Genomic DNA, 21,384 nt, shown 5'->3' with positions numbered 1-21,384 from the left:
CGCCAACCATTAATCACGTAAAAAATTTCGATTTTGACAGAGTTTAATAAGATACAGCCAGCTATTTGGCCAATTACTAGTTAGATTCTCGGGTTGGAAAATGATATATGTAATAATATGATATAGCCATGTCTTGTGCACCACCACAACACCATAACTAAACGCGCATAACAATATCCGTTCGATAACTATGATTAGAGTGTAAAATGCCCGCTGCTTTGGAGCCAGCCACAGTCAGTGGTCCTATGCCATCAAATCTGCCGACCGTTCGCCTTGCCATCTTTGCGAGGGCCGGATTCCCCCACGTTTGTCCTGTCCTGCAGTACACCGCTGGGAACCTGATCACTTTCTTTTTGGTTGTTGAGCATCTTCTCCATAAACGCAATGTAATCGTATTGCGGCATGCCCCGATCAGCAGACATATCCGGTCCCGTATGTAACGGCATGATTCCGTTGAGCTGCTCAATGACTTCATCCGGAACAAGGCTGTGTCGGAGGTCCATCTCTGTAACATAGGGCTTCCCATCTGCGACTTCGCGGAACGACTGAAATACCTGCTCAGCAGTATTTTGATCTTCCGTCACGTCCACCATGAAACGAATAAACTGCTCAAAAGTCACCTCATCTTTGCCACCTGAAGTCTCCCAGAAGTAATCATGCATCTCATCCTCTGAGAAGACCAGGCCCAAAGATGCCAAGGCAGCGCTGAACTCTAGTCCCTGTAGCGCATTGGAGTCGTCACGATCGAAATGTCGGAATACGCTTTCAAATTCTTCGAGTTGAATGGGCGTCAGGTTTGTCATGTTCCGCGCCACCATCTGATTCTCCAAAAATGCGAGTTTCTTCTGAACAGATGATTTTACCAAGGTGAGTTCGTATGCAAGCTCGTCGTATGAATAGGTGGTAAAGTCATTCTCTTCGATGTTGGCCTCGATACACTTGGTCTCTACATCCAAAATGGTCTCGAGATATCTGTCGAGAGGTGCCAAGTTACTACTCAGCTTTCTGACATGATGCAATTGATCTTCTAGATCGCCATCGAGGCCAGAGATGGCCATTTGCATGGTCTTGAGTGCCATGGCAAAGTCGTTGGCCTTGTCGGCAAATGATTTGCGAAGAGCGTTTTTGATACTGTAGACAGTCAGTGGATATGTCGCGCGTTGGTTCCATTAGTGGCTCACTCTCGGATGGTTTCGTTGATCAATTGCGCGCGGCCCATTTCCTTCTGGGATAGACTTGTCCAGTCATCCTCGAGTTTGTTCAGACTCAAATGAGCGGGCGGCTCATATGGCCGAAGACGGTATGTTCCTAGTTTTGTCTTGATATTTCCCAGCAAAGTTGCCAAATCGCTCTTCTCTGCTACCCAGTCTCGCTTTTGGCCACGCTTGTACTTGGAGAAATCGGCAGCCTGCGCCTTTGCGTCGGCATAGGTACCTTCAAAGGTGGACTGCGACCATTCATCTCTCTGCGCGTTGATATTTTTAAGAAGCTCAGCGATACGCTTCTCATAGGTACTTTGCATCTCCCAGACGCCTTGCATGCTGTTGACAAATTTCTCAACTCGTCGACCAGCGTTCTCAACCTTTTCCATTTGCGAGAAGGCGTGGAACCAGTACGCAATATACGTCATCAGACTTCTCTCGTCGGGTTTGGCAACATCTGCTACGTCTTCAACGTCGAGAAGCTTGGGAATACCAATCTCTTCTGATGCCAGATCAAACGCAAGCTGCATGTTACCCTTGTGGTCCAATTTGTCCAGGGAGTCGAAGTCGATAAGATCAGGTCTATGGATATCGAGCAAGGCGCAAAATGCAAGACCATCATTCCAGCTGGCGCTGAAGTCGCGGACTTCTACCTCATCGTAGCATGCCGTCTTGCGCTGGCACCAAAGCAGCAAACCCTCCTTGGCCGACATACCCTCCTGGTTGATATCACTGATGGTGAAACGCAGAATCAGCGTCCATATCAAACCGAGCACAATTTTCCGGTTGCCGTCCACAATATCCTCGGCGCCAATATTCGTCATCTGAACGCCCCGGGACCGGATGAAGTCTAGGGCAAGGTTCGCATTTTCGAATTTCTGTACTCGCAGTTTCGGTTTTGAGGCGTAACGGCCCAATGATTCATTCGAAAGACATTCGAGCAGATGAATGAGCAGGACCTTATGACCATTTGTTAGTAGAACAACGAGAGTCAAGTGCGGGGCAGACATACTCCGTCCGACATATCCTGAACAATATCTTTGACCTCCAAATCCCGTTGTATCAGTTTCGCGTTGAGCCTATCTCACGCGTATATCAGCGGCATCCCAATCTGACTTCCCAGAGATCTTCGTACCATTTTGTAAACGTCTTTTGTTGGACAGTAATCCATCTTTGTTGGTCGGCGAACGCCATCTTTGTTTGCAGTGTGTAGCTCGACACCAACTGACACCTTGCTCAATCGTTTGTATTCGGAGTATGCAATGGTAGCTTAGCATTACACAAAGCTTGTTCGGAAATTCAAAAGACAGGCCTGACCCGCTTCAGGCATGCAGGGTGCACTGGCAGTATGTCGGTGTAGGGCAGCTTCGGAGCAGTGTGAGGTGACGCTGGGTTTGGGTGGTAGTGAGCAGCTGCAGGATAAATGCGTCTTGTGTCTGGCTAGGTAGCCTTCAAAAGTCAGCCGGCCGTCACTTGTCCGTCTGGAAAGATTTGTCGTCAGAGACTCGGAAAGGCGCGAGTCCGTCAATGGTGACGCTGGACAAGCGTCGGCGTGGGGTAAGTGACCTTTTTGGCAGCTTGTATCGGGTGGGCAGAGCGGCGTAAGTAAACAAAGGCCCCTGTGGCTGTACATCAGGGCCTAGGTTGCTGGGCTGCCGCTGGTGTGGTTCCCAGTTTTTGAGCGTCGCTAGGCGATTTCTGGCATGAGCACGGCGGCCCAGCGCGCTTGGGCACCGCTACCAGGGGGGTTTTACACAATAACAACAATAAGATTCGGCCGATACATTCATTCTTCATCAGATCGTCGTGTCTGAATCCGATCATTTCGGTGGTTTTTTGCTTGTTCATGGCACAACGTAGGATCTTTTGCTGTCGCTGTCGTCGTCATCATCATCATCACTGCCGGCGACACCATCTCAGCCCGTACAGCTTCGCTATATTTATTACTCTGACTACGGACGTAGAGATGACCATACGTCTCCATTCGTTTTACAACTTGAGCAGCCATTCCCGCAACGCGGCCAGGTATACATAATGTGATGGTATATTGGTACATGATACAGGGCATAGGGCGACCCCCTCAAAACACCCTACACTCTTCCCCCGCCCGAGCCTCGCCAGAACGATTCTATTTGCTTTTGGCTTTTTGTTGTCTAACACCACCGGAACCGGACTTGGCGCGAAGAGTAGAGCGCTCCTTCCTCCATGCCGCAACCAGGTGATCAACGCTGCCCTTGTCGTGCTCTGGCTTGCGCATGTATGTGAGCCTAGCTCTCCTTGCTCTCTTCGGCCTTCTCCAGATGATATTGATAGCTGTGACTGTGGGGCTGTACACTTTGAACCACGATTCGACGCTCGTCTTCATCAATTGACCACGCAGCAGAATGGCAGTGTCCGCGCCGCGCCGGCGGATTTCGATCAAGTAGCCCGAGAAGGGCTCTCCAGCCTTGGTGCTGACCATCAGCACATCACCCGGCTTAGCAGCATCGGCCTGGTCTTTTGCGAACAGACGAGTTCTCGCGCCGGTGGGATCCAGCTTTGTGATTTGCGCCTGGCGCAGCGCCGGCATAGGGTCCTTGAAGTTGGTTCGAACGGTCGGCAATTCAGGATAAATCTGAAATCGTGCGAGTCTTTCCTCACGGGAGCCTGAGACTCTGTTAGATCATTACACAGCAATTGGAAAAGCTGGCAAGGGGAAAATCGTACGCTGTCGGTCTGTGAGGATAAACTTGGTGCTGTTAGGGGTCTTGGGCACAGCAGCTGTAGCAAGCGACCTCTGCCATTCCCGCTGTTGCCTCATTTGCCTCAATGCGGTTTTCAGGCAACCCAAAGGGCGCCCAACAGCGGCGAAATTCATGGTCGCTGTATTCGTGATGTCTTGCTAGATTCGGTGCAGAGAATGATGCCAGTCTACAAACCGAATGCACAGCAAAAGCCTAGCCCAGCGCTCTTTGTGATTGGCCCGGTCCGCGCATTTCTCCGACCCACCCCGAATTGGGTCTCGCGTCGCCGCAAGCACCAGCTTTTTGATGAACTGACGGCTGATCAGAGCAACTTTCAAAACCACGACAAAATGTCCAACCGGTCGCTTATTTCGACCCTCAGGGTCTTGGGCCGTGCCAATGGGCCTTCAGCGAGACAGAGCGCTTCGTGTGTTAGGCAATTTACCACAACGAATCCTCGTGGTAGGAACTCAACCGTCGCAAAGTTAGAGCCTCCGAAGCTAATCAGGAGCTGCAGGAGTTCGAGCGACTTTTGTCGAGACCGAGAACGCCGATTTGAACCAAGTGTTGAAGACTATCCAAGAAAAAACCATATTCCCAGCCTATCTACCTCCGAAGCAGCGAAGAATTGTCTTCAACCCCAATATGCGAGCGCATCTGCAATCCAACCCCATCATTATCGAAATCGACGGTATCGAGCACAGATTTTCCTCCATCGATCGCAGCAAGGATATCCCGAACTCAAAAAAGAGCTTCAACCAAGTCATAAACTTGATGGAGACACCAGAGGACTGGGCCAACTTGGGCGCCTTGCTTGCAGGATACAAGAAGGCTGGCGTGAAGCTCCATAATCAGCACTGGGGTAAGATTGTCCGCCGCGCTGAGAAGACGGGCAACATCTACACGGTGATTGAGTGCGCAAAACAGGGAGAAAAGACTGGGATGAGACTGCAGACCCACGAGATGGTTGTGCGACTCCTGGCCGCCATCAATAACAAGATTGTTCACGGTGGTCACGCTGGCACTGCACAAGCCGTAAGATGGATGGAGGTGACTCTCGACCTGCTACATAGCCCTGACCAGGCGATGCACAAAGACGTATTCGCAGATAACAAGGTTCACGCATCGCGGCTGGCGCGTGGCCTCGTTTTGTTCACGCGGGCCTCGGCTGTCTCCGCGAAGCAGGCCGCAGGAGAGGATGCTACTTCTGAGCTGACTCTGCTAAAGGACGAGATTGAACTCGTCAAGACGCTGTGGAAGGACGTCGACCTCGGGAATCTCGATGCTATCTCTGAATTCGCGGTCCTGAACCCCGATGTTGTGAAGAAGAAGACGGGTTTGAAGAAGAATTTGAACGGCTCCGCATTTGTCAGTGTCATCGCTCAGAACATGAAGGCCATCTCTCTGGCCCGCGAACTGGCACCGACCGAGGCTCAAGGACTTGACGCTGTTGAGAGTGCCCTGGGGAATCATCTCGGACAACATGCTACGATAGCTAAGCGCCGCGACGAACGCTGGGCTGAAGTTTTTGAGAAAATCACAGGCGTCGCGCCGTCTTGGCCAGCAATTTCGTTGGAAGCGGCAGATACTGCTGGAGCTGTGGAGGCTTGATTGGTCAAAAGCAAGACTCATCAAACTTGTAAAATAGAGTCTCATTGTACAATGTATCAACACACAAAAAGCTTTGCATAGATTACACTTTTATTACCTCTATGATTCTAGATGCTCAAGCAAGAACAATGTATTTTTCTAGGTGCTTGGGAATAGCGCCAATGAGCTTCTTCTCCGTAAGCCACTTGCGCGAGAAGAGTCTATCGGCATATCGGTAGGCGCCGTCGCACAGGACAGTGACGACCTTGTGGCCCTTGCCCAGCTTCTCCGCAACCTCCTTGGCCGCGACAACATTGAGCGCCGAGCTGGCGCCCAGATACAGGCCCTCCTCGTCGAGGCAGCGGTACACCATCTCGATGCTCTTCTCGTCCGAAATGGTCATGGACCCGTCAAGCAGGTCAATGTCGGGCTGCAGATTGTCGGTGACGCGGCCCTGGCCGATGCCCTCTGTGATGCTGGAGCCGCTGCGCTCGTTTAGCTTCCCGCCGGACGCAATGTACGAGTGCAGGACGCTGCCGGGGGGGTCGGCCAGGAAGCTGCGGACGCGGCCGCCCGACACGTCCTTGAGATAGCGGGTAACGCCGGCGAGCGTGCCGGCGGTCCCGGTAGCGCAGGTGAAGGCGTCGACGGCGCCAGCGGTCTGCGCCCAAATCTCGGGGCCGGTCGTCTCAATGTGCGCGCGGCGGTTGGCCGTGTTGTCGAACTGGTTGGTCCAGACGGCGTTGTCGAGGCGCTCGGCGTGGCGGCGCGCCTGGTGGTTGTAGTTTTCCGGATTCTCAAAGGCGACGGCCGGCACGGGGTGCACCTCGGCGCCCAGCAGCCGCAGCAGGTCAATCTTGCCCTGCGACTGCGTGTTGGGCATGTAGATGACGAGGCGGTAGCCGCGCGAGCGGCACACGTGCGCCAGCCCGATGCCCGTGTTGCCCGCCGTGCCCTCGACCACGGTGCCGCCGGCGCGCAGGAGCCCGCGCTCCTCGGCGTCTTTAACCACGTACAGCGCCGCGCGGTCCTTGATCGAGCCGCCGGGGTTCATAAACTCGGCCTTGCCTAGGATGTCGCATCCCGTCTCCTCGGAGAGCCTGTTCAGGCGGATGAGGGGCGTGTTGCCAATGGCTATTGTCGGAGAGGAAAAAAAGTATGTTAGAGCTAATTCTCAGATTTGAAAGGCCGTCTCCGCTCGGCGATTGCTTCCGTTGAGTTGACTTACCAGCGGTCAGGCCGTTGGCCACGCCTTGGGCCTGCGAGACCTTGAGTGTATGTGCTGACGGCTCGGCTGCTGCAGCTACGGCAGCAGCTAGGCGTCTGGCAGTAATGCGGAACATGATGCCCGCGTTTCGTGGTGCAGACTGAGCCTGGCCTCCAATTGATGTGAATTTGCAAAGATTAAAATAACAAGGGATTTCTAAGCTACGAGCTGAATGTCGCAGGGTGCTTCAATGAACCGCCGACATGCCGATTGTGGGGCGCACAAGCGGCCGCTTCAATCACGTCATTTCGGCTCGTCGCGAGGGTACCCTGCACAACCGAAGTGTAAAGATCTGGGCTTCTCTTGAGCCGAACCTTTTGATCTTTGACAAGTGGAGTCTGCATGTTTGATACTTCTATCGAACTCGCAACTAAATTTCTAGATATTCGCAGGTGCATATAGAGAAATGCCGCCAACATTTCTACGAAGCATCACCTTCAACTCGACCATAGCCTGAAGGAAACAGACCCTTGGCACCCATGTAAACGCCAAAGTACCAATCCCCATTTACATCCTCCACTTCACGAATCTCTGCACCGCGTGGGAATAGCAGTTCATCGTCGGCTTCTTCTCTAGGAAACCATGCCCACTTTGCAGAGACACGTAGGCCAACGCCGCCGTCTGGTGGGAACAGCGTCGTGTAAGTGGCGGAATCATCGCTGTTCGGTGCTGCGGCCGACACCTCTTGCGTTACCAGCCTTTCCAGCTTTTGATCCTCTTGTTTCCACGACCACTTCTGGGATGGTGTATCCGGCTGACTATCGTCTGCAACCGGTTCGACTCGAAGCTTGCGGCCTCCCACTAGGTCGCGTTCAATAAATCGCCAGTGCCCAACCTCGCCGGGCGCAAATCCAATGACCACCATCCGGTGGCCCTTGAGGCATCGTCGCCACCCAGAGTGGCCATTTTCCGCACTAACCCGGCCACTGTTCACCAAATCTGCGTAGCACGGCGAGCAAATGTCATAGTCGCCAGGTGCTGCGTTCTCGACTAGAGAGCTCGTGCAGCTATAACAGTGATAACGAATATCAGATGGTGTGATGGTAGTGCGGCAAATATCGCAAGTTGTTGCAAAGGAAAGCGGTTTAAAGGGACTGATACTCCGGGCTTGGCTCTCTGTGACAATCCTCGCCGCTGTTGGGCGGCCAGGCAAGGGGCTGTGTGGCTGCGGTATCTCATGACTGAGAGGCAGTAGCGGGTGTGTACAGGAGCGACCTTGGTTGACACAGTTATTACAGTAGCCCCATTCTCCGTCATTGCAGATATCGCATCGCCAGTAGCAATCGTTTGCCCATACTTGGCACTTGGCGCAAAATGTTCCGCTCTCGAGCCTCAGCTGCGGGTCATCCATCGTCAGTGTCTTGCGACCATCAGCACCGCCAGGTGTTGACGGTGGCGGCTGGTATCTACTGGGTGTCAGTATGTGCGGAGGAGCCATGGAGTCGTCACCACGCTGCTGGCGACGCCTGCGCCATTTGTTCCAGCCGCCGTGCCCAAAGCCAAACCAGTACTGACAGCCCTTGCCGGATCGGTAGCAATCTGAACACATGGACCAGTGACCGCCTGCACAGATGCCGCAATTATAGTGTATTTCATATTCGATATGCGTCTTGTTGCATCTCATACAAGTGATGGACGGCTCGGGGTACAACTGCGACATAGTTCTCCGGTGACCAGATGGAACCGGACTAGTCGCGGCCGGAGTGGTAGCTGCAGAGTGGACAATGGATAGCTCGGCCGCTCTATTTGGTCTACTGGCACTGGAAGCGCGCGGTCGATCTGTAGAAGCGCGCGATCGATCTGTAGAAGCACGCGGTTGATCTGGAGCAGCGCGCGGGGGGTCATTTGGTGTCGTTGATGGTCGGCCCAACCGACTGGCAAACGACGAGCCGGTTGTAGCATTTGAAGCCGGAAGTTCCGCCGGTGCGGAAGGAACACTGGAGCTTCTGACTCCGGACGTGTTTGGTCGGAGGGTGGAAGATGCCGTCCGCTCATTCGGGAGCGTCAAGTCGGTCTGAGAGCGGGCAGCAGGCCGAACCGGGAGCTCAGTTGGGACGACCGGCAAAGTAGCTGCACGGCTATCGCTAGCTGTCCGGCGCCGCGGTCGAATCTGAGGATCTCGGACTTCGAGGCTCCTTGGCGGGCGCCTGTCCCGTTCTTCAGTGCTAGAGCTGCCAGTGGCCGGTCGCGAGCTGGAGCCCTCGCGACTTCGTGACGGACTGTGGATTTCGAGTGGACGAGGGCGAGGATCTAGACGACTATCTCCATTCCGTGTACTAGCATTAGCCTCATTGCGGGTTGTTGGGCTGTCCCGGCGAGTAGGCTGAGCTGTAGCGCGGCCTCTCTGTCGCCTTCGATATGCCTCGGTGATGCGACGACTGAGCTCATCATCGCGAGTGAGATCAATATTGTCCAAGTCGAGTCCGTCAAGTAGACCTTCCTCCTGTATTTGCCGCGCAAATTCCTCAATTTCTCTCTCGATATCGCGCTCGCTCAAGTCTGCACTGCTAATGAGGGACCTGAGTGAGGACTGGTGTCCGACTTGGCGCTGCTGAGATTCGCTTCGTCGCCGGCGATGCCCGTCGTTGAGCAGGCCAAGCTGGTTCGTTCCCCTGCGAGCGCGACCGTCGTCTCTTGCACGGCGACTAGAGATGCGCTCCTCGGCGACCCTGCTTCCGCGACGTCTTCGTGGCGGCACTGATGGCACACCGCCCTCTGCCTCTCGAAGACTCATCTCACGCACCTCATCTACCAGACGTCTGTCTTCCTCCTCTGCGCGGCGCTCCTCTGCGGTGCGCTCACGTGTGGTGACATGAGGGATGACTTGGTCTCCTGGCTGGTACTTTTGGTTCATTTCCTCCTTGTCTTCAGGATTTCGTGCCTTGTTGGGCTTCGCCGCTATGTACATGTCCAAAAGCGTGACCACTGTGGCGTTGTGCTTAGTATCGCGAACTGCCGCCCGACAAGACGGGCAGGTAAAGAGCACGGCATCTGGAGCTGGTGGGCTCGGTGCGCGATCTACTTTTTCCTTTTGAAAGCTAAACCACTCCTTTAAACACGCGCCGCAGAAGGTATGCAGGCAGTCAAGAAGCGTCAAGGGTTGGTACAGGAGCTCCGTGCAAATCTATGATGAGGAAAGGATGAGCAAGAGGTCGACTGTACAGGCGGGGTACAGTTGGGAAATCTCACCGAGCACGTAAGCTCCCCAGCCAGGTCGACGCTTGGTCTTCGAAGATCCATTCATGCATGACCTTGCCTGGAATCACTGCATAAATTCCTCTTCCTGACCACAGACACGAATATTCCAGAAAAACAAACAGCGTTCGTTGGTGGCACAGTAAACTTTGGCGGTGCTGTGTGTCAAGGCCCGCTGGCCTGACGGTGGCGGGGGTGGGCCTTGGATTTATGCAGCCTTTGACGAACAAATTGTATCCACGCGTTGAAAAAATACGAATAGACAGACTCGAGCTTGGCGCTAACTAGGTGACGAGGAAGCGCCAGAAAGCAAATGCGGTGCTGAGGTTCTCAAGCGTTTATGCGATCTCTGCCTGATCTCGGATTGCCACTACAGCGTCACCTCCATGTTCGAGCTCACATGTCGCGTGCGGGTCACAGGATCTCTACAGTGTGGAGGCTATGCATGCGGCAGATGACAAGCTGATGCGGCCCAATTCGAATCTACATGGTGCTAGTGGTACATTTTGATTTAAGAGTGCGACCACTCAGCCTTCTTCTTCTCGGCAAAGGCCTTCATGCCAATCTTCTGATCTTGGCTGCCAAACAGGCTGTGGAAGACTCGTCGCTCGAACTCAACACCATCGCGAAGAGGAAGATCCTGGCTCTTGTTGACAACTTCCTTGCAAGCCTGGACAGCAACCTTGGAATACCCAGCAATGGTCTCGGCGAGCTTCAGCGTCTCCTCCATCAGAGCCTCGTAGGTAGGGAACGTGCGAGCAGCAACGCCCCATCGCTCGGCGTCAGCACCGGAGAATGAGCGGCCGGTGAGGATCAGCTCCATGGCCTTGGCCTTGCCAATGGCGCGGGTTAGACGCTGGCTGCCGCCGCCGCCGGGAATGGTACCGAGCTTAACCTCCGGCTGGCCAAAGTTGGCCTTTTCGGTGCAGTAGATGAGGTCGCACATCATGGCAAGCTCGCAGCCGCCACCAAGGGCATGGCCAGAGACGGCAGCAATGATGGGCTTCTTGATCTGGGTGGTCAACAGGGACCAGGACTCGATGAAGGACTTGGTGTAGGCTTCGGAGAAGGTGAGGGGAGCCATCTCCTTGATGTCGGCACCGGCGGCAAAGGCTTTTTCGGAGCCAGTCAAGACAATGACATTGGTTTCGTGCGAGGCATTGAATTCGTTGAGAGCTTCGTTAAGCTCGGTAATGAGCGGAGTGCACAGGGCATTGAGAGCCTTGGGACGGTTAAGAGTGACTACTCGGATTAGCAGTATCCAAGGCCAAAGCTTTCTCTGCCAGGAAAATTGCAGGTGCTCACCTTGGCCAACGCCAGGCTTGGGGGTGGAAGTTTGGATGTATTCGTAGGTCTTGGAGCTGTAGCAGCGGGCGATGCGAGGCAGCGTCGAAGCTTGGAAAGGAACCCGGGCGACAGGTCGCAAGCAGCGGAAAGCGTTCATGATGGGCGAAACGAAACTTGAAATTTCAATTGAATGTTTGCACAATAATTTCGATGGATAAACCGTGTCAAGGCAGGTCCCGTCGGTTTAAGAAGCACTGTGATGGATGATGTTGAACAGCGGGCGGGCGCGGGGATGCGATTGTTTGCGATTCGGCAACGGCAGCTGGATAGCGTCGGCTTTGTTAGGCTGGGTCTTTAGTCCGGAACAGGCCGGGGAAGATATGGCAGCGACCAAGGCATAGAGTTGCTGTGCCTGGCATAATGAAATAAATAAACCATGATTCTCGAAGCATGAGTTCATTTCCAATTGCATTTCGTCAAGAAACATACTCGCCGCCATACGAAGCTAATCGAGGTTTTGTCGTCGAGGACAGTGCTTGCCACTTATTAGTCCCCCTCGTCACATGTGCGTCGCTGGTAAGACGAGCCGCGACGCGCGCTGAATGCAAATTGTGTGGGAGGAGAGGGAAGAAACGAGAAGAGTATATGTTTGAAATCTTCATTGTTTGATTTGACAATTGTCATCTGACAATCGTCATTGCTGTGGGATGTCCTTTTCTCTAACTGGCATTCCTTGAGCCATAGAGGCGCCATGAGAATGGCCCATGCAGGGTCTTCAGTGAATTACTTATGTTTCCAGTATTCATGCTTGATCAATCTGAAAAGTCACACACACATAGGAAGAACCATAGCGACTTGTTCTGAGTCCGTTTTGGCGCTGCTAGGCAGCCATATGCGGGGCCCCATACTCTTGTGGTGGTCAACTTTTACAAGTGGCTTCTCTGAACTCAACATCGGAGCTTGCAGTAAAACACGAAACCGAATCGAGATGTACGCGTGCAAAATTAGATTCAAAGCCTGGTCACTTTCAGAATGAGTCCGACATTTATTCCCGTCGGGGACACGCGAGCTATTGCAGTCACAAAAGCGATCCAAACTGGGGACATTAAGAGCTTAGAAGCCCAGTTGTCTGAGCGAAACGAACTTGTGTCAGCCTACATTGGCTCTCCCGACGACGCACGAACGCTTCTACATCTACTAACAGATTGGCCTGGCCACTTCCCTAACAATACCGCGATGGCCAAGATACTAATTGAGGCCGGCTGCCAGCTCAACGCACCCTACATTGGGAAGCTCCATTCCGAAACGCCACTCCACTGGACGGCTAGCTGCGATGATCTCGAAGTCATGGATATACTGCTGGATGCTGGAGCCGATATCAATGCTGGAGGCGGTATTATTGACGACACTCCTCTGGCTGATGCAAGGGCCTTTTTGCAGCTCAAGTGCGCCCACCGGCTGGTCGAGCGAGGGGCGGATGTGACGCTGCAAGATGCCGCTACACTGGGACTCTTGGATAGAGTCAAGGCAATGTTTGCTGGGGTTTCGAGGCCAAGCGAGCAAGACGCCAACTGTGCGTTTTGGAACGCTTGCCATGGCAGTCAACTTGAGACAGCACAGTTTATCCACAGCCAAGGTGCAGATATCAACTTTGTCCCTCCCTGGGGAGAAGATACAGCATTATGCGAAGCCAGGAATCAAAAGGCCGAGGATCTGATAAAGTGGTTGGAGAGTCTGGGAGCGATAGGCAAGGTCAACTTGACCGGTTCCTGAGACGGCGGATAAAGCTGTGTGTGGTCTATAAGGGTAGTTGCAAACATGCTGGTAGCCAACAAAAACGAACTATTTTATGATTGATGAGTAGAATATAATAGTAGTATGCTTTGGTTGGGCTGCTGCTGTTAACGACTTTCTGTAGATTGCATTTTCAATAAGAAAGGGAGAGGAGAGTTATAAGGTTATTGCAGACTTGATCACAGTCACCAAGACAAGGATTGCCCTGTATTAACAGAGTAATAATACGGAGAGATGGTAATGACCGAAGATCGGATCGGACTTGCTACTTCAAGAGCGCTACAGTGAGCGATAGCCTCCCGCCGACAGGGGCTACTTACAAGTTACAGCGGTTTGAGCGGGTGATGGCCCATCAGAGTTCCCCCTTTCCACTGTGGATCCCTACCCGCCAAAGGGGCAGTGTCGAATGGGAGAGAGCCGACCGCTGATTGGTCAAAGTTGCCCTACGTGTCGAGAATGTACTGGCGCAAGTCTGCCAGCGAAAAAAAGAGAAAGCTGCCCCACGGCGCCCAGTAAAGGAGGCCACAAACGCGCGAGACGAACCCCTTCTACAGTGGCGAAGCTTCTGTGGCAACCAGCCCAAGAACAAGCCACATCTGTTTTTCTCTCTCTCGATTGCCAAAGGCAGACTTGCTCCTCTCTCGTCAACCAGGCCTCGGATCGGTTACTGTCGCATTATCTTATCGCAGCATCGAACCATACACACTCGTTCACCTCGAATAACAACAGTCATGGATGCTCCCGAGCCCGAGTCGACGCCCTTTGCGGCCGTTACCGTCCACACCACCAAGCTTCAGAGAGTCCGTCCAGTTGCCCCCCTCACGTTCGCGATGCGCACGATGCGCACTGCAACGTCTTTGAGACCCCTTGCTAATATCTAGCAGCAATATCAAGCCCTTCTTGATCAGTCCACGCCCTACGTCATGAACCGCTGGATCGGTACCGGCGTTACCCTCATCCTCTTCTTCATCCGCATCTTTGTCGCACAAGGATGGTATATTGGTACGCGCAGCGCCCAGTAATCACACACTGTTTCTGCGGGTGAAACTAACATTGATCCTACTTCAGTCGCATATGCGCTCGGGATCTACCTGCTCAACCTGTTTCTCGCTTTCCTCCAGCCCAAGTTCGACCCCTCCAACGATGATCTTGAAAACGACATGGAGGATGGCAATGTCGGCAGCCTTCCCACCAAGAGCGACGAGGAGTTTAGACCGTTCATCCGTCGCCTGCCAGAGTTCAAGTTCTGGTACTGGGCCACTCGCGCCGTGACCATCTCCTTCATTTGCACATGGTTCGAAATCTTCAATATTCCCGTCTTCTGGCCTATCCTCGTCATGTATTGGATGATCCTCTTTGTCTTAACCAGTAAGTACAAGAATTTCCTGACTGTGCGCCGCACCTTGACAACCGCTAATCCCTTCTCTAGTGCGCAAGCAAATTCAACACATGATCAAGTACCGATATGTTCCTTTCACTGTCGGCAAGCGCACCTACGCCAAAGAGAGCTCCTGAATGCGCTCAGCCTCGTCGCGTGGCTGAGGCCGCGATAATCGCTACGAATTATCGGCGCGCTACGCTAGCAGATAACACTGTATAATATCATCAATCGTGTTTAGACAACTACTGGGATTTTTATCACCAATAGTTTGTCTTGGGCTCTGTTTGACTCGGGTCATGGGTTCTGGAAAAAAGGAGCAAATTTAGACGGGAATGAGTGCGTAAATTAGCAAACCATCGCAGGCTGTTTGGGAGAAAGTTGTCTAATGAAAATATACTTAATTCAAACTTCGATTGACGTATCGAAATCTTTACTGGCATGGCCTACTGACTATGAACAGGCGGAATGCCCGTCGGGTGCTTGGTGGTGCTGGTTTCCTACGAACGTGGGGTGGCTTTGTGGCTACCAACGCAGCAGCTGGCCCGACTAGGTAGCGCAACTTTTCCCTTGGAACAACCCTCGCGCGCCTCATCCCAGCCACCAGCATCTCGAGCCGGCGTCAACGCGCGCATTATCCGATAAAGAGAAGATTACCGTATCGACCTAATAAAAGCGATTACTGATTTCACGGAGCACGACCCGCTGCCGCGCGAATACTTTCACAATGTCGTCCTCCGCGCCTCGCTCTGGCGAGCGCGTGATTCACCAGGACTTCATCGCTCGCATTCGCTATTCCAATGCCCTCCCCCCGCCGCCGAATCCTCCCAAACTTCTCGACATACCAAACACAGGCCTTTCTAGCGGCCAATATACGACGCCAGGATTTGCCTCGAGGTTGGCGCGAGAGCAGCCGCTCAACATTGAGGCCGATGCTGAGCTGGGTATGCCCCTAGACCTGGTGGGCATGCCAGGCGTTTTTGATGGCGACGAGAGTTGTAAGTACTATTGAGAATCGATCATACGTACATGCTTCATGCTTGAATGAGATGCTAACGGGACGGCCGCCTAGCTCTCCAGGCACCCGCACAAGCACCGCCAGTGCATCCTCACGACAAGCCGCTTCTGAGACCAATTGCCGCGCTCGGCAAGCCCAAGGTTGCAGAAGCCAACGTGTCTTTCCTTCGCCGCACCGAATACATCTCATCGCTCGCGTCGAAACGTTTCGAAGGCAACAGCCCACGTGCATTGCTGATGAAGGCCAAGAGACCAGTTGTGCGCCAAGCCGAAGCCGCCGCCGATGCTCCAGAGACCATCAAGCGCAAGATTGAGCACTCCTTTGACGTTGCCGAACAGGATCTCAAAGATCCCAAGCGCGCCAGACACCCAACCAAAAAGCACCTCAAGGCCGTCGAAGTCACACCTCTCATCCCGGACTTGGACGCCTTTCCCGACTCGGGCGCCTATGTCACCATCAAATTCCTCACAAATCCCATGGCCGGCTCTGGCAACAAGTTTGACTCGCGTCTGCTGAGCAGTCTCTTTCGACCGATTGACAAGACGCAGCAGGAGGAGGCGGCGTACGAGGCGGCACTGGCTGCCCACGAGGCCGACCCCGTCGGCAACCCCAAGCCTCAGAACCTAATGAACTACGATTTTTACCTGGGCGACGGCCCCGAGGTCGGCAAGAACTTCCGCCGCAAATTCGACGTTGACGACCCCGAGCACGACGAGGATGCGCTGTACACGGACCAGGCCGGCGGCTGCTTCCAATTTAACCGCGTCCGCGCGTATGAGACGGCCCAGGAGACTGAGCTCGACCACACCACCAAGTACCAGGACGAGGTGCTACTCGCCTTCAACGATGACGAGAGCTACCCTCGTCAAAAGGCCGTATACTACTATCCGGTCATGCAAAAGTCGACGATTCGCCCGCAGCGCACCAAGAACATTGCCCGCACCGCAGGCATCTACGAGGAGGAACAGATTGTCGACCAGCTTGACATCACCGTCGATGATCCCACAGAGGAGATGCGCGACGCCATGAAGCGCTACCGCGAGCAGCCTCTTGGCTGGGACCAGGAAGGAGAAGAGGAGGAGGAGGAGCCGCAACAGGAGGACGAGGTGGTGGAGGAGTTGGAGGAAGAGGAAGAGGCTGCCGCAACGGAGCAGCCCGAGGAGGATGGGGACGGCGACGAAGCTGACACGAGGCATCGCTCGCCGGAGGAGGAAGGGGACGCTGAGGGCGACGAGGATGAGGACTGATGAGAAACGTGCGCAGGGAAGGCGGAAGCCAGTCTCACTGTATTTGTATATCCTGCGTATCGTGGAGTTGAGCAAAAACAAAAAAATCACGATAGAGGATTCCATTTATCGTGGTAGCGAATGCTTGGGGTAAATTTAGAGACGACGATTTCTAGATGCTTTCTTTACAAGCTCTCCGATCTCTTCCTAGTTCAAAAGTGAAGCATCCAGCGTATAATATGTAGCACAAACAGTAGACGTTGGAGTCGTAAGTCTTGAATCGTCGTGGTATCTGGTTGTAGGCATGCAAAAAAATAAAAAGAATTGACATCCTCATGTCCAACAAACAAGAGATTCTATATCCTTAAGAAAACGCCGCGGTGCAACAGCAAGTAATCAAATGTAAACAGCAACCCATATATACAGACTACACCTCAGCATCAATGTATCTTTAAATTTCGTCATTTCGATTTTTGCAATGGTGCCTGCGGGGGCAGCTTCTTGTGTGCGCTGACCACGTCAAAGCCAATCGTTTCTCGATTATCGTCAATGACTCTCGCATATCTGGGCAACTCGTCAGCGTTTCTCGCACTCCTCACTATCTCCCATTATCCGGCGGGGGAGGAGAACTTTCAACGTACTCGAGCAGCAGCCGAAAGAACCACGCCTCCATGTCGACCTTGCGGAGCGTCTTGCCCGCCCACGCCCTGCTCGCCGCCGCCATGCCCTCGGCCGCGGCCGCGCCCTCGGCCGTCGCACCATAGTAGTGTGTCGCAGCGAACCAGTCGCCGCCCTGCACGCTCATTGGCACGTAGTGCAGCCAAGGCCGAAGCCAGTCGGCGTGCCACTCCCGAAAGAGGGCGAGCTTGAAGACCTGGCTGCGGCTGCGCAAAAAGGCGTAGAAGCGGCCGCTAAATGCGTTGCCGTCCATGTCGAGCAGGAACTTGTAGCGCCACGCGTGCTGCATGTCGACCACGTCCTTGACCTCGAAGAATTGCTTCTGCGCCTCGCAGTCGCCTGGGTCGCACTGCCCGACGTGTGAAAAGTGCACGTCGACCAGCTGCCGGTGGTCGCCGCGCGGGACCTGCTCAGCGGTCCAGCGATGAGCACTGCTGCCCTCGGCGGCGCGGTCAGTGAAGACGGGAGCCTTGGTGGCACCATTCATCTTTTCGACAACATTTTGGCGGTGCTGGCGCCTCCAGCCGCCGTTGCGGCTGAAGCCGCCAGTAGTAGAACCGCGCCAGAAGAGCTTGTCCTCCTTGTCGGCCCAGGGCATGTCCAGCGTTTCGTTGTACTCGACTTTGCCGTACCAATACCACGGCGAGGGGAAGACCAAATCTGCGTAAGATGAAATCTTTGACTGCGAGAAAATGGGGAATAAATCATGCGTCACTTTGAACATGTTGGGGCGGTCAAAGAACCCGTACGTTTGTCTGAGCGACGGCGTCAGACAGACATCTGACATGGCTGTGGCATTGTATATAAAACCAGCCTCACTCAGTGCGTATTGCCGTACATCGTCCGTGCCTTCATCGTCCTCTAACATCCGTGCAGGGCTATCCGGGGCACAAGACATGCGCGAAATGGTCCAGGTGGCTTGGCGGTTAATGTTGTTGAAGCGTGTCAGCTTAGTCTCGTCGAAACGCTGCTTCTCACTCAGCTCCGGCGAGGTGGCTGTGAAATCATTGGCAGGTGAGTTTTGCCTCGCAGCCGCCGGCATCGATACACGGCGTGCCTTGTCCACGAGCCTTGTCAAGTCGTCATGAGGCAGCACCACGCGCGGCTCGTCGTGGAGATTGAAAGCGAGATCCATATCAGGAAGGTAGGGTAGAATCTTTTCAAGCATCCCCACCGTGGCATTCATCTGCCATTCCGGCCCGCCTGCGGTGAATGCTACGGCATGGTCGCGGATAGCGATACCGAGCAGGGAATTGTCGTAGCCTAGGGCTTCCTTTGCGCGGCCGCGAATTGTGGCCGGTTTCAGACCCCAAAACGGCGTGATGAGGTCATGTATGTTGTCAAACTCGTCCATCATCTGGACGTTGTTGCTATGTGCAAATTCAAACCACTTATCGAAGTGCGGTGGTGGGGAGATGCCATATCGCCTGCGATATTCTTTGACGGCTGCTTCTAGTGTGGTTGATTGTTTTGACACTGCGAGATCCAACTGCCGCTGGGCATTTTGTGTGAGATGCTTGATAGGATGAATAGACTTATCAGAAAAGGCCTTGGGAGTAGAGCCACTGTCCTCAGTAATAGGAGCAGTCTCCGTATTTGATGCTGCTGGTGTCACGGCTGGGGTCTGTTTTTGCGGCTCTGGGTCCGGGGACGGTTGCTGCTGTGATTGGTATGTATCTGATGAAAAAGGCCCCCGACTCCGCGGTATGGGCGTAGCTTTCATGTAAAGCAGTGAATATGAAATGAAGAAGAATAGCGCCAAGCTCATAACGAGGGCCCAGGGCCTCCGTCTGGACAAGGGATGATCCAACATTGTACACGGCGCCAAAGCTAGCGCTTGGGGTAACCAGAACAGGAGGCTCAAAAGAGCTGTTTGCCGGTTAGCGAGTCCCAGCTGGCGAGGCATGCGATAAGGTACGACAGTCTGCTAAAAAACTCGCAGAGTATGAAATCACAGGCCCGCCTGCTCTTCAGCTTTGCGCCAAAAGCCTCCTAGTCTAGCTGGCGCGTGGTGTTGACGGTCGGTCACCCCAGCGACGCATTATGTCAGCAGCTTGGTATAATAGACGACACAACGCTGCTGCTGGATATCACGCAGGCTAACTAGAGTTCCAAGAGAAAAAAGGCCAGGGCGAAAATTAGAGGGATGTTTTCCTTCGTGCCTAGGTATCTCTTGGGTATGGTACTCGAATCAAACAAGGCAGTGGCCAGTGACTGGATGGACAAGGGAATGTGGATAGAGAGTCTTCAACTCGATCAAGTGAGACGCTGTATGTTAGGCCGAATACGGCGAACAGTACCGAGACGCAGCCAGTGGATCCGCCTGACAATCGGGCTGTGAAGATGTGACTAAAAGTAAGCAATATTGCACTTGTCACTCTAACTTACATGTAAATGCCGCCGTGCTGTGCTTGCGCTCGTCGCGCGACAGCGAAGCGGAAGTGGACCGCCCCGCACAGGATTTACAAAGTACAAATAAGCTGAGAATTGACCATGTGCTTCTTTTCCTGTTGGGTGGGTTCATAAGCAACAGAAAAACGGATTCCAAGACAGGTTTAAATTTTAAACCAAAAAAAAAGGAAGAAAAGAAAGCCCCTCGGGTTCTGGCCGCCGCATTCCGCAAAACAAGGCTGGACGCTAGTAGAAAATTTGCGCATGTCTCGGTCCGCACTTACAATTCCATCTCGCACCTGTATTACGAACTGCTATTCGGGGATGTGGAAGAGTACGGGGCGGTGACTTTCGGGACAGATAGCCGATGTTTCTCGCGGGACGCATCCCGTGGCTGCTGCCGTATTCTGCTAGTCACAGATGAGACGCAAATTGAGGTGCAGAGAAGTCATGCCAAGCAAGCGAGTTAGTCGCCTTGGCCCCGGAACGATCTCCGAAGAGGAACTTGACTTGTAAGACGCTCCAAGTAAAAAGGGAATGGGTCGTCCGATTCCAAGTGGCCTCAAGAGCGCCAATAGGGCTATTATCGTTATTAATAAAGGGCGGCGCTTAAGAAAGGGGCGCACTCTGCTCAGCCCCAACTAATAAGCGGTTGGTTGATCGGCACTATTGCGCCCTAGGGGTGGAGTGACTTTTAATGCGGTGAATGCGAGAGGTGTCCACGTCATTTTCGTCTTCTGATGCTAGTTACTGGGGAAAATGTTGGCGGTCACGAGCTCATGGGTCCAATGTGAAGGATCGTGGATTGCCCAACTAGTAAATTTTCATACTGTTTATTGTCTTGTTGCTCAGACGTCCATGACACCAAAAGGGGGTCATGATGCGGTGTTTCCTCCGGGGAGCCGCAAGACCAGCGAGGTAAGTGCGTGAGGGCCACGCGTTCTTTGGCTTGGTCCTTTTGGTTCTTTTCTGTTTTGGACAAGAGCCTTTCCATTCCTTTGTTGCGGCTGGCGTTGCTTCTGCCACGCAACAGAAAGAATAGTTAATAGTAGAGTGTTGTTAGGGGAATGGCACAGGTACTTGCGACCTGCAGAGGAACCCACCATACCTACCTGTTATTTATTTAGTAGGTACTTTTTTATTTCATCCATTTAGCCTCAAGCTCCCACCACGTCAAAACAAGTTAAGACTTAGGTACGAAGCTTGCTTCGCGAGCGATGTTTAGGTTCACGGGTGAATGATTAAGGTTAGGTTAATTTTTATATTTTTCTCTCTATTATTCGTACATAACAACGTAATGGTGTTCCCCTAGCATTACTCTGAATAATCGTAAAGGCCGCGTGGCAGAAGACCGTGTTGCGTGGACAGATATTTTCAAAGCACCGCCACAATCTTCGAGTCGACAACCTACATTATTACTCGTCTTTCCCAACTTTCCCAAATATGAACCCTGTCAATAACTCGCACGAAATACTGGTTCAAAGCCTGCAGCCTTGCCCTCTCAATTTCTCAACCTGGGATAAAAAAAGATATTACTCGCAACCAGGGCCATTAATTAGCGGCCTAGTACCCCCTCCGCCCCATCCCCCCTTATCAATGCGCCCGACGCCTTAGTTATTGGCCTTTTCATTGCCC

General features: G+C 53.3%; 10 protein-coding genes across 10 annotated transcripts; 4 read left to right on the top strand and 6 right to left on the bottom strand.

Annotated features, from left to right (window-relative positions):
• Positions 1 to 251: 251 nt before the first annotated feature.
• BBA_01114 (alpha-actinin) lies at positions 252 to 2,396 on the bottom strand (the record flags this gene model as incomplete). The annotated part of the gene is made up of 4 exons (XM_008596211.1): positions 252 to 1,131; positions 1,182 to 2,161; positions 2,215 to 2,281; positions 2,338 to 2,396. 4 exons carry the CDS (start codon positions 2,394 to 2,396, stop codon positions 252 to 254), a joined length of 1,986 nt encoding a protein of 661 aa, XP_008594433.1.
• A 934-nt stretch (positions 2,397 to 3,330) lies between these two features.
• On the bottom strand, positions 3,331 to 4,059 carry BBA_01113 (ribosomal protein L19; the record flags this gene model as incomplete). Its single annotated transcript, XM_008596210.1, has 2 exons — positions 3,331 to 3,848; positions 3,909 to 4,059. The coding sequence occupies 2 exons, from the start codon at positions 4,057 to 4,059 to the stop codon at positions 3,331 to 3,333; spliced, it is 669 nt and encodes a 222-aa protein (XP_008594432.1).
• Positions 4,060 to 4,570: 511 nt separating this feature from the next.
• Positions 4,571 to 5,536, top strand: BBA_01112 (uncharacterized protein; the record flags this gene model as incomplete). The annotated part of the gene is made up of 1 exon (XM_008596209.1): positions 4,571 to 5,536. The coding sequence occupies one exon, from the start codon at positions 4,571 to 4,573 to the stop codon at positions 5,534 to 5,536; it is 966 nt and encodes a 321-aa protein (XP_008594431.1).
• Positions 5,537 to 5,651: 115 nt separating this feature from the next.
• Positions 5,652 to 6,858, bottom strand: BBA_01111 (Cysteine synthase; the record flags this gene model as incomplete). The annotated part of the gene is made up of 2 exons (XM_008596208.1): positions 5,652 to 6,649; positions 6,744 to 6,858. 2 exons carry the CDS (start codon positions 6,856 to 6,858, stop codon positions 5,652 to 5,654), a joined length of 1,113 nt encoding a protein of 370 aa, XP_008594430.1.
• Positions 6,859 to 7,203: 345 nt separating this feature from the next.
• Positions 7,204 to 9,690, bottom strand: BBA_01110 (RING finger domain-containing protein; the record flags this gene model as incomplete). The annotated part of the gene is made up of 1 exon (XM_008596207.1): positions 7,204 to 9,690. One exon carries the CDS (start codon positions 9,688 to 9,690, stop codon positions 7,204 to 7,206), a length of 2,487 nt encoding a protein of 828 aa, XP_008594429.1.
• Positions 9,691 to 10,488: 798 nt separating this feature from the next.
• Positions 10,489 to 11,421, bottom strand: BBA_01109 (enoyl-CoA hydratase/isomerase; the record flags this gene model as incomplete). The annotated part of the gene is made up of 2 exons (XM_008596206.1): positions 10,489 to 11,219; positions 11,283 to 11,421. 2 exons carry the CDS (start codon positions 11,419 to 11,421, stop codon positions 10,489 to 10,491), a joined length of 870 nt encoding a protein of 289 aa, XP_008594428.1.
• Positions 11,422 to 12,296: 875 nt separating this feature from the next.
• On the top strand, positions 12,297 to 13,037 carry BBA_01108 (Ankyrin repeat-containing protein; the record flags this gene model as incomplete). The annotated part of the gene is made up of 1 exon (XM_008596205.1): positions 12,297 to 13,037. The coding sequence occupies one exon, from the start codon at positions 12,297 to 12,299 to the stop codon at positions 13,035 to 13,037; it is 741 nt and encodes a 246-aa protein (XP_008594427.1).
• A 752-nt stretch (positions 13,038 to 13,789) lies between these two features.
• On the top strand, positions 13,790 to 14,573 carry BBA_01107 (Rer1 family protein; the record flags this gene model as incomplete). The annotated part of the gene is made up of 4 exons (XM_008596204.1): positions 13,790 to 13,858; positions 13,943 to 14,060; positions 14,127 to 14,426; positions 14,488 to 14,573. 4 exons carry the CDS (start codon positions 13,790 to 13,792, stop codon positions 14,571 to 14,573), a joined length of 573 nt encoding a protein of 190 aa, XP_008594426.1.
• A 590-nt stretch (positions 14,574 to 15,163) lies between these two features.
• Positions 15,164 to 16,701, top strand: BBA_01106 (chromatin remodeling complex subunit; the record flags this gene model as incomplete). The annotated part of the gene is made up of 2 exons (XM_008596203.1): positions 15,164 to 15,434; positions 15,509 to 16,701. The coding sequence occupies 2 exons, from the start codon at positions 15,164 to 15,166 to the stop codon at positions 16,699 to 16,701; spliced, it is 1,464 nt and encodes a 487-aa protein (XP_008594425.1).
• Positions 16,702 to 17,141: 440 nt separating this feature from the next.
• BBA_01105 (capsule-associated protein CAP1) lies at positions 17,142 to 19,126 on the bottom strand (the record flags this gene model as incomplete). The annotated part of the gene is made up of 2 exons (XM_008596202.1): positions 17,142 to 17,244; positions 17,322 to 19,126. 2 exons carry the CDS (start codon positions 19,124 to 19,126, stop codon positions 17,142 to 17,144), a joined length of 1,908 nt encoding a protein of 635 aa, XP_008594424.1.
• Between the last annotated feature and the right edge of the window lie 2,258 nt (positions 19,127 to 21,384).

Source organism: Beauveria bassiana, assembly GCF_000280675.1.
Source record: "Beauveria bassiana ARSEF 2860 unplaced genomic scaffold BBA_S00002, whole genome shotgun sequence".
Taxonomy (NCBI): Eukaryota; Fungi; Ascomycota; class Sordariomycetes; order Hypocreales; family Cordycipitaceae; genus Beauveria; species Beauveria bassiana.
The sequence above is the reverse complement of the archived record's forward strand: the minus strand, read 5'-3'. Positions and strand labels throughout refer to the sequence as shown.